This window comes from Ictidomys tridecemlineatus, chromosome 4 (genome assembly GCF_052094955.1).
Source record: "Ictidomys tridecemlineatus isolate mIctTri1 chromosome 4, mIctTri1.hap1, whole genome shotgun sequence".
NCBI lineage: Eukaryota > Metazoa > Chordata > Mammalia > Rodentia > Sciuridae > Ictidomys > Ictidomys tridecemlineatus.
The window spans coordinates 205,652,697-205,668,508 of record NC_135480.1 but is presented as its reverse complement, the minus strand read 5'-3'; the positions used below and the strand labels follow the sequence as shown (position 1 = coordinate 205,668,508).

The following is a 15,812-nucleotide window of genomic DNA, read 5'->3' as shown; positions in this document are numbered from 1 at the left end:
CACCCAGCAGGACCCGCGCTTCAGGGAAAGGAAGGTGACGCTGGGTGTCTTTCCCAAGGCCACACAGACAGGTGATGGCAGAATTGAGCAGCACTGCCTGAGCCCCAATCTGCTTTTGACCCTTCATTGCCCTGGACCAGGCTTGCTTTTTCCCCACCCCAAACGAGCCTAGTCCTTGACTTTTCTGCAAAAGGTCTGCGGAGTGGCAGCCACATGCTTGCCCCTCATCAGTTGGGGGAGGCTGGCAGAGGAGGTGTGCACAGGGGGGTGCCCTCCTGGGAAGTGGTGGGGACAGCCAGGTGCTGCCCGGGGCAGCGTGCTGTTCCGGTCCTCTCTGCTGGCGGTGCTCAGGCATTTCAGCGCTCCTGGTGTCGGGGTGAGCTGTAAAACAAGCAGCTTCCATCTGCAGAGGCCTCCAGTCAGAGTGAAAAACAAGGGACACACAACCTGAGAAAGCATGTCCAGCTTTATTTTTTTCCTTTTTTTATTTAAATAAGGAGAGTTCTTTCATACGGAAAGAGCTAGTACAATCACATATTTGAAAGGAGAAACAACAGGTACTGAACTGGAGGGGAGGGAGGGTGAGCGTCCAGCACGGCCGGGTAAGTCCACGATGCCATTTCCCATCCGAGTAATGGTTTCCCCACATCAGGTATAAACAAGCTGCACAGACCCGTGAGCCATCGTCTGCCCTTTCAAATATCTGGTCTACACGAAAAGACGAGAGAGGAAGGCCAAAATAAAGCAAAAGGAAACAAAACCAAAACATAACCCTCTCAAAAGCAAAGCAGCAAACCCCCAGATCCTTTTTACTACCCAAGGCATGAGGTCCAAAGTACAGGATCCCCTTTAAACTGTGGAAGAAGGCCGCCTGCACAGAGCTTTTACACAGGGTCCTAAGAATGCTGCTGCCATCTTGGAGGCTACCAAATGGGCGGAGAAAGGGTGAAAGACAGGTCTCATGCCCTAAGTCACTAGCCAGCTGTGTAACAGCGTCTGTCTCCAACACCCAGCCACTCCTGCCCAGATGGCCTTGTTCAGGTCCGCCTCACATTCAGAGGGCTGGGATTTTTTTTGGAAGTCTGCATTTCCCATTCATCACAGAACACAGCAAGGTCATTTCCAACAGACCCTGTAACCCAGGTTTGCCATGCAAGAAGTGAGAAGAGACAAAAAAGATTTGAGGCAAAGGCAGCCACTTGGCAGAGGGCAGCCCAGCGGTCCTCGGGGGAGGGCCTTTGTCAGAGCTGCTGACACTGCACCGGAGCAGATGCCTGCCTCCTGGTGGCTGAGTGTGTCAGACTTCCTCCCTGACTGTGGAAGGCAGATCCAGAAGACCGGAGGGAACGTCAGTATTTAACTTGTCACCCTGATATCACTTAGAAGCAGCTGGAATGACCAGAGCTCTGGACTCAACCTTTTCTGAATGTAGTCTTCCTTTATTCTCCCTTAAGAAAACTAGAGCCAGAGTGTTCTGTGAACTCCAAGTTTGAAAACAACGTGAACGATGTACGGGAAGCTAACAGTTAAGAAACCAGCCCTCAGTGGGTGGACACTGCATTTCAGACACCCTACCCTTGAATTTCACTTCACAGAGTGGTCAGCAGAGGACCAACACTACAAAGTCCCTGGAGGTCAAGCGACAGGCTGTACCATCAATGGTCTGGCCAAAACTGCCAGCATCAAGAGTTGACCAGTGAGAGGATCTTACACTGCCCCTTGGCCACTTCAACAGTAGCAAAGGAGTGCTGGCCTTCTCCTGTTCCCACTGAAGGCCAGGACGGCCTGGCAGAAACTTCTCTATGTATCTGTGATCTGAGAATGGGGGTTTGAAACCAAAATAAGACGCCATGTCCTATTACCTTGAGATTGGCCCTAAAGCCACGTGAAAGAAAGATATTGCACCTTAAAAAGCTGCACTAAAAACTGCATTTAATCAGAACACAGAGGGGCTGGGAGGTCGGGAGGCCGAGGCCTGCCCTCTGCCCGAGTCAAATTGAAGATCTGCACTTGGGGGAAGAGCCCACAGCTGAGGTCACAGAGGTGGCAAACGCACCAAACTTCACATGCAATTTCCTGGCCTTTCCTGCACAGAATAATTCAGACATTATATATAAATAGAGCAGTGGAACATTTTACTTCTTTTCACCTAGACCTACAACATCAATACATATAAATAAATTCTAGTGTCTCTTGTCTTTATTTGGGGTGGGAGGCAGGGAAGGAGGGAGACAGGGTGAAAGAAGGTTGAGAATGGGTGACCTACTTTTCCTCAAACAGGAAGTACTGTCATTCTGTGGCAGGTTCACCTGAAGGGACATCTTGCATTTTTAACAGCATCCACGACTGTTCTGTTGAATTTTGAAATGAGAAATTTTTTTGTTCCTTTTGGTACATAATGCACATTGGCATTAGGTGAGTGGGTCTGGCATTTGTAAGGTGGACAGGCAGAGGTGGTTGCGTGTGCTCTGGCTGGCCCAGACTCATCAAGGGGCGGCTTGGCAGTGGAGGCAGTGGGCAGGGGTAGAAGACTCAGGAACAGTGACCAGAGACATGGGGGGTTGGGAGCAGATGAAGGACAGGGCAGGCCAGGGCTGCAGACTCCAGGCAGGCAGCCGTTAGAAAAGGGACAGAAGAGTAAAGATGAAGACAAGCCCAGCCAGTAAGGTCTGGGGGTGGAGGCAAGGAGGGGAGGTGCCAAGGGCTTGAGGTGGAACAGTGACTGCTCTCCCCAGATGCCACCAGGGATGATGTGCAGCGAGCGCTGCTGGCAGGGGAAGGCTGAACCCAATTACAACAGCAGGGGCCAGGCTCTGCCGGAGATAGCGCAGTACCTCCAGCTCCTGCAGCTGTCACCCACAGGGACACCAAGGGTCAGCTGCACAGGCACATGGCAGCCATTCCTATGTGGCACACTCTGGGACAGGCAGTGGCTCCTGCAGGTGGATGGCTGGTTAGGGACCCTGCATAGCATTTGAGAAACTGAAATTACCCCCTTTACCTTCCTGGGAGTGATGGAGTCTGGGCTGATTGGAAAGCAGGAAGCCCAGCATGCAGGGGCCCACATCTTTGGTGAGGGGCAGCTCTCCAGACAGAAGATGCTGTCCTTTTGGGTAGGCTGCCCTGGCTGCTTCAGAACCATGGCCAGCCCCATAGCCCACCTTCACCTTGACCCTGCCTGGCTGGCAGGCTGTAGGATGAGTGACGCTGACACCTGCTGCTTAGCTCGGGCTCCTGCATGCTAGCAACAGGGATCTGCTGCTCGACTGAAGCATAGGGCGAGGAAAAATCCTTATAGCCTCATCTAGGAAACACGCCTTTGCAGACCCCAAGGGGCAGCTGTCTTATGTGCCTGTGGCTTTAATGACGAGCTGTGTGCACTGTATGTGGGTGGAGGGACTGGGATCCAGAGAGCGCAGCAGGCTCTGCAAAAGGAGAAAGGGAAGTGACAGGTTGTAGAAGGCGGGGGACGGGATGGTGAGTGGAAGCAGAGCCCGAGGGGGTATGGGGCCTGGGAAGCACAGCGCAGACAGGACCCACGGAGCATCGGCTTGCGCCATCCCAGCTGATCTGGACAACGACATTGATGACCAAGGTTCACCTCTGGTGCCCAACAGTCATTGTGTCCACTGGCTTCATAAGAGCCCAAGACAGAAATGCCATGTAATTAATTCTTAAGCTAGAATGTCATCGACTCCCGGCCTGGGGCTGGGCCCAGCGGAGATGCTGACCTACCTGCTGCCCCACTCACCTCACCGCCAAAGCGGGAGCTGGCAGTGGAGCACCCAACGATGGTACCTCAGTGACCCCGAAGGCTGACCACGGGCCACATTCTTAAGAGGCATCTCTTAAGGTATCGCAGCGACGCATCAAACAGGACAGAGGTAAGAGGAGACCACTGGGGACAGCAGAGGGGCAGAGAGGACAGTGAGGACCGTATAAAAGTTCAGCTATATAGACATAGCTGGCGTTTTGTTTTCCTTTCCCCTTTGTAAAAACCTTAGCTGCTTTTTAAAACAAAAAGCCTCTGGCTAGAAAGACCCAGCCGCCAGCCACTGCCTGGGGACTGGACGGGCAGGTCTGCACTGCACAGAGGTGACTCACTCCACAGTCACGTGGGGAGGAGGGGCAGAAGGGAGGGAGCCATTGCTCTTTTATGTCAAAGCAAGCAGGTCGGCGCCACGCGTCCACGGTGCGAGCTGGCTGTATGAGCTTCCAGGAGTGGGAGGAGTGGGAGGAGTGGGCAGGAGCAGAGCTCCCAGTCTGGGCCAGGTGCTCGGATGGTGGGTCTGGTGAGGTTCCGAGTAGTGGTGGCCCAGGCTAGGTGGTGGCACTGTCCCCGTCAGGGTGAGGCGAGGCTGTGGCCAGGCACCTTCAGGCTTTACTCTCCTCCACTTTGACTGCCCGAGGCTTGATTGCTCCGGTTCTCTTCATTTGGGGGGCGGCTGAGGGGGCCTCCTGCAGCTTCACGGCTCCCAGGCTGGGCTTCTCATCCACTCGTTTTGCCTTTGGACACATGAATGTGAAAAAGAAAGTGACCACATTGCAGAAGCACCTACTAGACAGCTCCCTCTATTCTTGCTCTTGAGACACAAAGAAAAGCCCCCTGAGTTGTCCATCCCTTGCTGAAGGGCCAGACTTAGAAGTCACTCTCCTAGGATGGATCCCAGTATGTGACTGCCTTCCTCCCACCCCATGGGCACTGAGGAGACTGGGAGAGGCAGAAGACACGGGGTCCTCCACAAAGAACTTGGTGAGGGTACATCTCAGGGTGGCGCATTCTGGTCCAAGTCTGACCGAGAAAACCTTTTCAAATATTGCACCCCATGCCCCACAGGCCTTGGGGCCCCCAGCACTCCTAGGGGACTTGGTTCTCCCAGATCTTTGTGATTCAGTCAGACCTTCCCCCGGGACTCAGCTGGACCCTGAAATTCCCATTCAGGCTCCACTAGTCTGCAGCTGGGCACAGCAGAGGGTGTCCTGCAGCAACCACCCAGTGGTCTGAACTCTGGGAGAAGGCTTTAGAGCTCGTTCCACAGGATTCCAGCAGTGACCCCCAGGGGAGCCTGAAGGAGGTGGAAAATGACAGCCTTGTCCTCCGACTCCCACCAGCCAGAGATGCTGACTTACTAAAACCCAGGACCGAGGTCCCGAGCTCTGGAGCCCGCGACACTTCAGAGGAGGGAAAGAAGAGGGCCTGTAGGAAGACGCTGAGAGAGCCTCATTAGAACAGAGTGCGACCTGTCTGCGAGCCCACCCAGCAAGACCAGCGAGACGCCACTGCTAGAGCTAGCATGCGCACACCCGGCTTCTAGCGCTAACCCTCAGACCTGGCCGGCTCTCCCCAGCGCCATCACAGCCCCGAGTGCTAGGGCAGTCCACCATCAGGTGTCCCCTCCTCTGAGGAACCAGGAATCCTCCCTTCTCTGCAGGAAAGGAAGGATCCAGATGCCCTCAGAAGGAGAAATGCCTTCGCCAGCTAGGCTGCCCAGCTCTAACCGTGAGGGCACGTTCTCCTCATAAAAGGAGCACTCGTGGGTTGAACAGTCCCCTCTCCTCCGGCGCTGGGAGGCAGGCCTAAGTGTCCAGCTGCAGGGTCTGGAAAGCCATCTTCTACCTGTTGAACGTAGTGTCCCTGCACAGAGCCCATGTTAACTGCTGATCCAGAGGGCTTCCCACTGGGGCTAGCAGAGCTAGGCCTGAAAAAACCAAAGGCAGGGGTGAGAATACACACGTGTCACCACAGAAATGAGTCCAAGCCTAGCCCAGGGAGAGGAACGAGCAAGGAAGGGCCCTCTGGCCAGAGCACGCACTCGGGCAGCTGGAGCCCTCTCAGATGGAAACCAGACTGGAGACAGCCAAGAATGCAGAAAGGGGGAGGGGTGGTTGTCACTGTCCACCCTGGCACTTCAGGAGATGTACCCAGGAGAGGAGAGGTGGGGCCCAAGCTGCTGCTACAGACAGATGGATACTGACCATCTTGTAGAGTTTGGAGGGTCTGGGCCAACATGATGCAGTGTCCCAGACCAAAAAAAAAAAAGGTCTATAAACCTAATCCAACCAGAATTGTGCTGAGTTTTTTCTAGTCCTCATTTTGTTGGGGATGAGAGGCACAGTAATGTACAGTGTTCCACTGACCACCAGTGCCAGGGATGTTAATGAGGTTCTGTGGTCAAAGGGCTTAACAGGTGCACAGCACAGGTCAACAGGATGAGGTGGGGCTGCTGAGGCTCTGTGCCCTGGACTCCACCTCTGGTCCAGACAGCCAGGTGTCTGACCACAGTCCCTCTTCTGAAGGGCATGTCTCAGCAGTGCCATTTCCAGAAGACTTTGGGGAGCATGGCTCTATAAAATTATAACTCCCCAACCCTCAGTGACCCCTGCAAATACCAAAATTGCAGATGGGCAAGTCCCTCACATGCAGCAGTGTGTGTACATATAACACATGCACATCTGCCCACAGACTATTTTTGGTGCTGGTGACTGAACCCAGGGCATTATACAGTGAGCCACACCCCAGCTCCCTCCTGTATACTTTGTCACCTGTAGATTACTTAAAAGTACTCTAACCACTGCCCTGTCTGTGGACACAGAGCACCCACTGAACCAACCCTCCCACGCAAGATGCTGCCCTTCCAACAACCGTGTGCACAGGTTGCCTGTCACTCCAGCTTCTGCCCTGCTCTATGCTCCTTGGGGACTGCTCTGCAGCCAGATGCTGCTTGCAGGCATGTGGCAGTGAGGGGCCTATAGCCTGTGTGTGTGCCCACTTGAGGCTTCCTTCCTCCCCTCCAGGTCATGTTTCTGTTCTGTGTTGGCCTACGTGACAGGTGATGGTAGGAAAACAAGACATACCGACACACAAACACGAAGCCAAGACAGCAGGAAGAACAGAGACGAAGATGAGTGAGGAAAAAATTCATGAAATCTCTTTGGAAATGAGGTTGGAAGTGTGGAACGATGAGATGGAGGAAGCCCAGCCTGACACACCGGAGCACCGGGCAGAATGACCACAAGACAAGGTCCAAGCGGTGGGACCCACCCCACAGAGCACATGTTGGTGGGGTGACCTCCTGGTGCTAGAGCAGAATGGTGCAGGTCATGTGTGTCTGTCCCACTCTGCGAATACAAGGGAGCTCCAGGAAACCCCTCATGGAACAAGAGTTGGCCATACACGTCTGTGTGGCCCAAGGCCAGAGCTGCCTTCCCAACCCCACATGGGCGAGAGGTGCTTGGCCATGATCCAACAGAGCAGCCTCCAAATTGAAGGGACTGGGACAATCAATGGAGGCAGAGACAGATGCCAAGGAGGCGAAAAGCAGGCACCAGTTTGTAGACTACAGGGGAGGGCCGTGCGACCCCACAATCAAGTGTCTTGTGGCAGGGGAAGAGGGAGAATGCAGTTGGGAGAGGCCCTGGGAAGGGCTGTTCCTTTCCTAGCCTTCCAGAAAACACCCAGTCCAGATCCTCATTCTGATGACTAAAATGCAGTCTCCCCATTCCCCATGGTTAACAAGTACGTCCTGGGGACTTGGAGGACCAGGCCTCAGTGCTCTTGCACTGCTCTCCCTGGGCTCACAGCCTCTTCAGAGCCACTGGGTCACGTCTACAGCATCCTCAGCTACTCAGTCCCCAGCCCCCAGGGCATGTCTTTACCTGTAGGTCTGTGGTGACGATACGGAGCCTCCTGTGGGAACATTCTGTTTACTGTCGGCAAAGTGGAAGCCTTTCAGCTCCATCTGAGAGGACTAGAGAGGCCAAGAAGCAACAAGCTGTCATTTGATGACCACAGAGACAGCCTGGCCCTTGGTGAAACCCTGGGCGGAGCTAGCGAGGGTCATGAGATTTCCAGCAGTGCCCTGTAGGGAATCTGCAGCCCCTCCACTCTAATCCAGGCCCAAAGAGGGCTTCTTCTCAGGAGGAGGGACATTTCAACGTCTTTTAAAAGAGGGTCAGGAGAGCTACTTGTGCACAACCTGAGGAGACCAGCCACCCATACCAGGAGCATCACTCAGGTATCATCCCAGCAGAGCCAGAGCAGGACAGGCAGTGAGGAACAGAGACTCCTAACCCTTGACCCTGGACACACTCAGTCAGAATCTCTAGTTCTTGTATCTGCTGTGGCTCCACCGGAGGGTCCTCAGGCATTCAACTGGGGCATTCATTGGTCTCGTGAATGTTCTTTCCTGTCTTGCCAGTCTCAAACATGCTAAGCTTATTTTTATTAGTGGCTTACACATAAACGAAGGAGTTCCTGATGTTTAGAATTCAAACATTTCATGGCACAGGAAAACTTATCTAGGGAGACCCAGAGACTGCACCCCAATCCTCTAGCACTTCCCACCCCAGTGGTCCTCAGCTAACTGGGAAGGGCTAACCAAATCCCTTTCCCCAGGATCACAGGTGGAGGGAGTACACCTTTACCTCTCTGCTGGTGTTCAAGACTGGTGGCTGGGACCCAGGTGGAGGAATCCTTCGGGGGGCCCCGACAGAGAGGCTCTGCCCTGGTGGCAGCTGGATAGACTGTGGCAGGATCAGTGGTTGCTGCCCGGAGCCATACCGAGGCAGTGGCATGGTCAGCTGTTGGGCAACAGGTCACAAAAAGGAACAGACATGGGGTAAGCACGGGTGCAGACTGTGCTTATCAATGATGCTTGTGTGTCTCCTCTGTTCCTGAGCAAAGGGCTATGCGTACCTTCAGTCCTCTCTCAATATAAGGTGTGGGGGAGCCTCAGGGCACCCTCAAACATGGCAGGGGCAGGACAGGGCAGTATAGAGGTACATTGGACATGGCTGCCAGCGGCTGAGCACACTGCAGAGGCAGCAGGACCTATGTGCATGTACCAGCTGTGTGTGTGCACATGTGCCAGAGATGGGTGGGAAGAAGATGAGTGGGGACATCGGGAAGGCTGCTTAGGGAGCAAGGCCAAGCATGCCCCGGAGGTGAGGGCTGCCCAGGAAGTGAAGCTTTCTCTGTGTGGCACCTGTCTTGCATCAATGCTGGTAGAAAACAAGACCTAGAGGGGTGGCCTGGAAACTCCCAGGGCAGGAGGACGGGGTGGCCCACATTTTGCCTCTCAGTCACTGTTCTCTTCATCCCCCTGCCGTTGAGTCCACAGTGGAGGGTCAGAAGGATCTATTGGAATTACATCACTGAGGCTTGTGGCACCAAGCTCCTGCTTGGAGCACAGCAGGTGAGGACAATTGGACAGCTTCAGGACACTGCCTTGGTGTCGTGCGATCTGACTGTGTACTTGAAGAACTGTCCTGCTGCTGCATGAACACCGCCCGGAAGGCCTAGAGGGCAGAAGCTGGCAGTGCAAGAAGAGCTCCCTCAGAGCCTACGGAGTATGGGGGTGGGGGTTAATGAACGGGTGGAAACTGAATTCTTCCTAAAGACAGAGCCATCAGGATCAAGGGGTCAGCAGGGGTGGCAGGAACAAGTATGGTGGAAAGTGGACCACCAGCAGGACAGGGAGGAAGTTCCTGTCTGGCCACGATAAGTGGGACATGGCAGAGACATGAAAGCAGAGGTGCTGGCCAGGCACTGCATATGAAATTCCAGTCCGTGGGTGATTCTGGGGCAAAAAATGAATGATAAAGTGACCAGCACATGGACTTAGAGCCATGGGACCAGAAAGTGGCCCAGAGACAGGGCCCATGGGCATGCCCAGTGTTACAGACTTGGGTGGTGTGAGCAAAGGAAGGCAAGAAAGGGTTTGAGGAGGTAGAAGGAACACCAGGCACCCTGAGGCCTGACTGCAGAATGTGATTTGAGGGACAGTGTGACCACTGGGTAAAATGCCGTGATGGGATGACCAAGGACTGGGGATGGAGCTCAGTGATAGAGCTCCAGAATGCACAAGGTGCAGGGGACTTGTAAGAGTGGCCCTGAGTGGGAGAGTGAGGCCTCTCTCATGTTCAAGTGGCATATAGGCAGGGAGATGTGGCCATGGGCTGTCACTGTCCTGTTTCCTTGGTGACACAGAAAGCAAGGCCACAGTGGGAAGAAAGCAACAAGGAAAAAATAGTGAATCTGAAATGGCTGCTAGCAGCGTGGTGGCCCCCGGGAGACAGCTCGAGTGCAGAGTGCCGAGCAGCTCCGAGGGCCTGTCAGGGGGGAGGAAGTGAAGAGGAGGGAGGGAGGTGAAGGACTTGCAGCTGGATCACTGGAGGGGCAGAGGCAGAAAGGTCAGCAGTGACAGCTGCTCGGGAGCCTTGCACTTGAGGTCAGGGAAGATACATAGCTAAGGTAATGCCCAAGTCTGGATGCGAGTATGGACAAGCAGATGTCGCAGTGGACAGGACAGACTGCAAAGCCAGGGCCACAGGAAGGGAGAGGCCCTCCCAGGTGCCGGGCACTGCCCAGAGGTCGGGGGAGAAGACCTCCACTCCCGCAAGGGATTTGGTAATAGGAAGCTTTCGCGTGGAGGCTGAGCAGGGCACATTCTAGGGTGGGGCTTCAAGGAGCAGGTAGGGGCAAAAAGGCTGCTTCCCGACTCCCACGGGGATGGGGAGAGGAAGCAGTGCTCTCAGGATAGCTGGGTCTCAGAATAAAATGGCAATGGGACCGCTCAGAAGAGGCCACGTTCTAGCGGCTGAGGACTGTCACAAGTCAGCACACATGGAGGCAGTTAGGAGGGTAGGGGAATGTCGTAAAAGAAGGAGACCTAGTGCCTGGGAAAGTCTGCAAAAGCCAGAAGATGCCAGGGAGCGAGTGAACTGACCTGTGGCAGCTGGGAGTCCAACATCTGGGAGGCGCCCAGTCCAGCAGCCTGGCCGAGCTGGCCCTCGTAGACCAGGGCCTGGTTTCCATTCAGGGGCTGGTAGGGTGAGCCGGACTGGGACTTCACCATCTCTAAAGGCTGCATGCCTGGGAATGCTGAGTATGGAGCTTTCAAGGCCGTGCCCCCAGAGAGGATCATGGTGCTGGGTGGTGACAGGCTGGGGTGCATGTACACCTGAGACCTGCAAAAAGCCAGAAGATGCCAGGATCAGTGGAAGAGCACACCAGGGGGTCACCAACATAAGCAAGCCCCAGCATCCCCAGCACCCACTGAAGCACAGATCCTACTCCTCCAGTAATTCAGGTCCAGGTAGGCCTGATGCTAATGGTCTAGGGGCCACTGTAAGCATCACTGGGTTACACAGACAGACACGTCAAGGCTGTGCCAGGCCAGAAACACCTAATAACACCCAAAACACAAGGTAACAGGCTTAGTGAGGAAGCAGGAGGCAGGATGAGAAGGAAAGGGAACACGAGGCCCACAGCCCCCTAGAGCACAGCGCTGGCCTGCAAAGAGACCAAGAGCATCTCCTCTGCCTCCCAAGCCCAAAGTAGAGGACACCTATAGTCACAGAGCAAAGGAATGGGACAGTCTGAAGCCCAGGCTAGGAGTAGTCTACATGTGAGCTCACCTGAAGGGCTGCAAAGAACTGAAGATCTCCTGAGACTGGGAGACGGGAAGCCCGCCTCGAAGTCCAAGCTGAGCCTGAGCCTGCAGAGACGTGTGCAGAGAGATGGGGATTTGCTGGGCAGCGGCAGCCTGTGAACAGGAGCCAGGTAGTAACCACCAGTGCTCTCCAAAGTGGCACCCCTGCTCACACCCTGGCCCCTCCACCCTGCCCTAAATGCACCTGCCCTAAACACCCTGCCTGCCTCCCCTGCTCCTAGGGAAAAACCAAAAGCAAAAACCTGGTAGTGAAGGCAAGCCACGGTCTACCTCTGCACTGGCAGTTTGTAACAGCAACAGAAACAAACCCTAGCTATGAGTACTCATGGAGGACAGCTGCAGAAACAAGGCCGGGCGAGAGAAGGACACATGCAGTGTGATCCAGTTATGGAAAGACCAACCCACACTTCACTAGAGAACTAGGGATATGTTTCAAGGAAGAGTTGAAGACTAGCCACACCCTCTGTCCTGACCCTGAATCTGCACTGGGAACATCCACAGCCATGTGGAAGCGGGAGAGGGGATGCAGGCACATGGGCTGGGGCTATCTGAAGGCCCAGCACCAGCTTTCAGAGGGAGACTCTAAAATCACTCCCTTACAGCACAGAAAATATATCAGTCCTGCACAAAACCAAATATCTGCCTGTTCCAAAACTACCTCCTCCAATCTCCATGGCTGGGGACCTAGGTCCTGCCCTTAGCTAATTCCCAGCTAGGACTAAGGGAGGAGGACTGCGGGAAGGAACGTCAAGCAAGGCTGGAGCATTTACTTGGTCCTCCTCATCCAACAAATTCTCTAGGTGTCATGATGTGCCAGGTGCTAGGCATCACACAGGGGATACAGGAAACGGACAACGAGGAAGTGAATGCAGCAGTGGCTGTGCTGGTGCTGCACCTCCCTGTCCAGCCACCTGTCCTGCCATCCTCACCTGCTGGTAACTCTGCTGCTGAGGTATGGTTTGAGGAACCAGCCGGGGCTGACTTGCAAACACATGACCATCCAAGTACAGAGGTGGGAGGTGGTTGCCTGGAAACAGAATCCAGAGGAGGAGAGAATGATCAAGTCTCCTGTTGCAGAGTGTCCTTTAGGGAGACACTGCACATGTCCCGCTTCCCAGCAGACTCTGGGAGTGAGGGTGTGAGCAGGTGGAGGCTGCTCCCTTCTGTGCTGCAGCACACACCTGGGGGCTCAGCAGCAGGACCTGAGCAGGGCAGTGGGCTGTGGCCCACCTTTTACAACCATCACCCACCAACTGCTGCAGACCCTTGGGAGGGCTGTTGAATACAGCTGCCCTGGTCTCTCAGTCACTGTCCTCTTCATCCTCCTGCTATCGAGTCCACAGTGGAGGGTCAGAAGGATCTATTGGAATTACATCACTGAGACATTGGCAGCTGGTTCCTCAAAATCCCCACTGTTCTCCCTTGGGGCCACAACACAGTGACAAGGATAGCGATAGTAAAGATAAAAACAGCTACCACTGACGGAGGGCTCAGCTGGTACCAAGCACCTTCCAGAGATGCCCTTGCTTCGTGGGCATGGCTACTCTCTGGAGCGTCATCACCAGCCCACTCTACAGAGGGACAAGCTGTGGCCCAGGGAGGTGCGCTGCTCTGCTGCTCCCTGGCAGAGGTGGCACAGCAGGCATTGGACTGGGATGTGCTCGGGGCTATTCATCCAGCGCTTTGCTTAATCATGAATGGAGAAGGCTTCTGAGCCTGGCTCAGGGGACATAATACCTGGCATCGAAGCAGAAGGGGCTACAGAGGCCACAGGCATGGGTGGCATGGATACTCCACCAAAGGAGCTGTAGTTGACCCCGCTGGAGGCGCCCACCGAGGACGGAGGCTGGATGCCCGAGCTAGCACCCCCTGGAGAGCTCTGCTCTGGCAAACTGGGGGAGTTTTCCCAAGCCTTCCGTGCAGACTCCATCTTTGAAAGCAAGGGGAGGGAAGGGGCGCAAATTACTACCAGGGACATCAGGGGACAATGGCAATCTAAGCCACAGGGTGCAAGGGCTCCTCCCTCCTCCCAGTGCAGGGATGGTGTTACCTTCAGTGTGAGATCAGCAGTGGGGAAGGACATTGGGGAGAGGCCAATGGCCCTCTGGATATGATGATCTCGCCGGAGGATGGGAATGCTCTGTGTCAACCCTGCCTGGAGATAGGAAGAAAGGAGACCATGGAACAAGGAGCTGAGGAAGCGAGGTAGCCAGTAGTCTTCAGGTTTGGCCACATGTGCCCGAGACCACGGCCTATCTCCCTGAGACGTTATTTCCTCAAAAACAATCTGTAGAGAGTCCCCTCCACACTCATGTTCCACGGAGCCCTTGACATAAGACAGCTGTATCCCAGCAAGAGAAAAAATGGACTGGCTACCAGTAGGCAAGTATACATGCCACCTGGACTGGAGATGCCTAAGTCAGGACAGGGAAAGGCTGTGCCTGTCACAGAGCCCCCCAGGAAATGGAGAAGCATGTCCCTATTAATATAGGCTAAAGCCTCCGGTAGAGCACAGTGTCCCATATCATAGCAATTTGGGAAAGCTCAAAGTATTAAAATCCAGTTAGCTTAGCAGTTCAAACCCATGTAACCACAGAACATTTTTGGTCAATGTCTGTCAACGTTCTGCAGCACTGATCTCCCTTGAAACCTGGGGACGCTGCACAGAGATGGACAGAGATGTCAGCACAAGGCCAGTGTGGAGCAGTCTACAGAGCCACAACTCCCTGCTCCCAAGTGCAGGCTGGAGAGGCAGAAGGTCTACTGAATCAAACACACAGACTCAGGGACCCTCAGGTGGGGAGGATGGGCCTCCAGGAGGACACTCCTGCTTTACCTCCATTCCCCCACTGGCTACTAAAAGATGGTCTGCACCAGTCTTGGACACATCTGGCACACAGGAAGATGGGATCTAAAGAAAGCCAGATAACCTGGAACTTAGGAATGACATTGCTCCTACTGGCAAGTCACAATACAGAGGCACTGTAAAGAGAGTGGACACCCGCCCAAGTGATCATGTGCCTGTGGCCTACACAGTGGCTCAACACTGGGGCTGGAAGAGAAGCAGAGACTTACATTGCTAGCCAAGGCATCCTGAAGTTTGACCACTGCATTCCCTGCAGGACTAGTGGCAGAACCAGGTGGCAAGCTGAAATCAGAGTCCTGGAAAAAAATGGCACATGGCTACTGAACTCGTTCTGGCTTGCCCTACTCCAGAGGCACACATGAATGCAATCCAGTTTTGGTGACTCAAAACACCCACTAAGCAGCATTCACCAGAGCCATACATGAACAAGATGACCACACTGGAGAAAGGGAGCCACCCTGACTTCTCTCCCTGTCCACTGGCTGACCTCGGAGGCCTGGTTGGTGTCAGTAAAGCCATCTATGTGGCAAGTCAAGAGCCCCTGCCTCCTCCCTGACTCCATACCAGCATTCTCCCCAGTGCAGTGCTGTTCCGCTTCCATCGTCCTGCTTTCTAGGGAATAGCCCTAAGCCCCCACTTTCCAAGTACCAAGAAAAAAAGTCAAGTCTCACTTTTGGACTGACTCCAAATTCAATGGGTGGCACAGGCAGCACGGAGTCCACGTGAATCTCTACCCCATTAACAGGTGGGACGACTGTCCCTTGCAGCCGCTCAGTCCCCTCTGAGCCCTTTCTGTTTTTCAGAGAACGTTCATTGCCGATGGGTCCTGGTCTGTGCTCCTTGCTCTGTCCTGAGCCTTGTTCCGAGTCCTTGATGGGAGAGCAGAAAGGCTGAGATATACAATCTTTACCTTCCCCATGCCCGGGTGTCAGGGAAGACATGACAACGGCTCCTTTCACCCAGGACCTGGCCACCATGAAGGGGACTTCCAGGTTACCTTTTGCTCAGATTGCTTCTGAGCCTGCTCCTTGTGGCTGTCGGCCTTGGATTCCGCCAAGCCAGGACCGCTCATGTCCTCTGGCTTCAGAGTACCATACGGGGAGCTGCGTTGTGAGGAGGTGGCAGACGACTCCCGAGACTCTGCACTCAAGTCAACACCGCTGTCTCCCTGGCTGCTCTTAAAACCCTGCTGTACAGAGCACACAAGGATTAGAATCTGTCCCCAAACTCCAAAACAGGAGTGTCCAGAAGGGAAGCTTGCATGTGGCACTAACACACCTCCCCAGCCACCTGCCCTCTCAAGTCCAGTCCTGATCTTGGCCCTGACCTGCTCCAGTGCTCCATGAAACACATGCAGCCATATGAAGGCGCCAGCCCTGCCAAGCTCATGACCACCACATGATGCATGGTCCTCGGCGACACTGCCAAGGTCATTTCAGACTGGCGACCACCAAGACCAGCTCAGGAGGCCCTTGCTCTGGAACCCTACCCGG

At 54.5% G+C, this 15,812-nt stretch overlaps 1 protein-coding gene and 2 non-coding genes across 17 annotated transcripts in view; all 3 read right to left on the bottom strand.

Annotated features, from left to right (window-relative positions):
• Window positions 1-448: 448 nt before the first annotated feature.
• The window catches only part of Prrc2b (proline rich coiled-coil 2B), a 78,956-nt gene continuing 63,592 nt past the window's right edge, over window positions 449-15,812 (bottom strand). For 7 of the 15 annotated variants that reach the window (XM_078048428.1, XM_078048438.1, XM_078048440.1 and 4 more), the window contains exons 21-32: window positions 15,317-15,508; window positions 14,991-15,188; window positions 14,529-14,615; window positions 13,504-13,608; window positions 13,191-13,383; window positions 12,383-12,480; window positions 11,419-11,546; window positions 10,728-10,968; window positions 8,425-8,580; window positions 7,657-7,748; window positions 5,500-5,699; window positions 449-4,506 (exon numbers count right to left, since the gene is read on the bottom strand). In XM_078048428.1, coding sequence (XP_077904554.1) covers window positions 4,490-4,506; window positions 5,500-5,699; window positions 7,657-7,748; window positions 8,425-8,580; window positions 10,728-10,968; window positions 11,419-11,546; window positions 12,383-12,480; window positions 13,191-13,383; window positions 13,504-13,608; window positions 14,529-14,615; window positions 14,991-15,188; window positions 15,317-15,508 — 1,707 coding nt within the window. In that variant the 3' untranslated portion in view covers window positions 449-4,489. The remainder of the gene's footprint in view (window positions 4,507-5,499; window positions 5,700-7,656; window positions 7,749-8,424; window positions 8,581-10,727; window positions 10,969-11,418; window positions 11,547-12,382; window positions 12,481-13,190; window positions 13,384-13,503; window positions 13,609-14,528; window positions 14,616-14,990; window positions 15,189-15,316; window positions 15,509-15,812) is intronic. The other 8 variants (XM_078048432.1, XM_078048439.1, XM_078048435.1 and 5 more) reach the window with 5 other exon arrangements.
• On the bottom strand, window positions 9,074-9,159 carry LOC120890146 (small nucleolar RNA SNORD62). The gene has a single exon (XR_005734395.1). It is a non-coding gene; the product is annotated as a small nucleolar RNA SNORD62 (small nucleolar RNA).
• Window positions 12,751-12,836, bottom strand: LOC120890148 (small nucleolar RNA SNORD62). Its single transcript, XR_005734396.1, has one exon. It is a non-coding gene; the product is annotated as a small nucleolar RNA SNORD62 (small nucleolar RNA).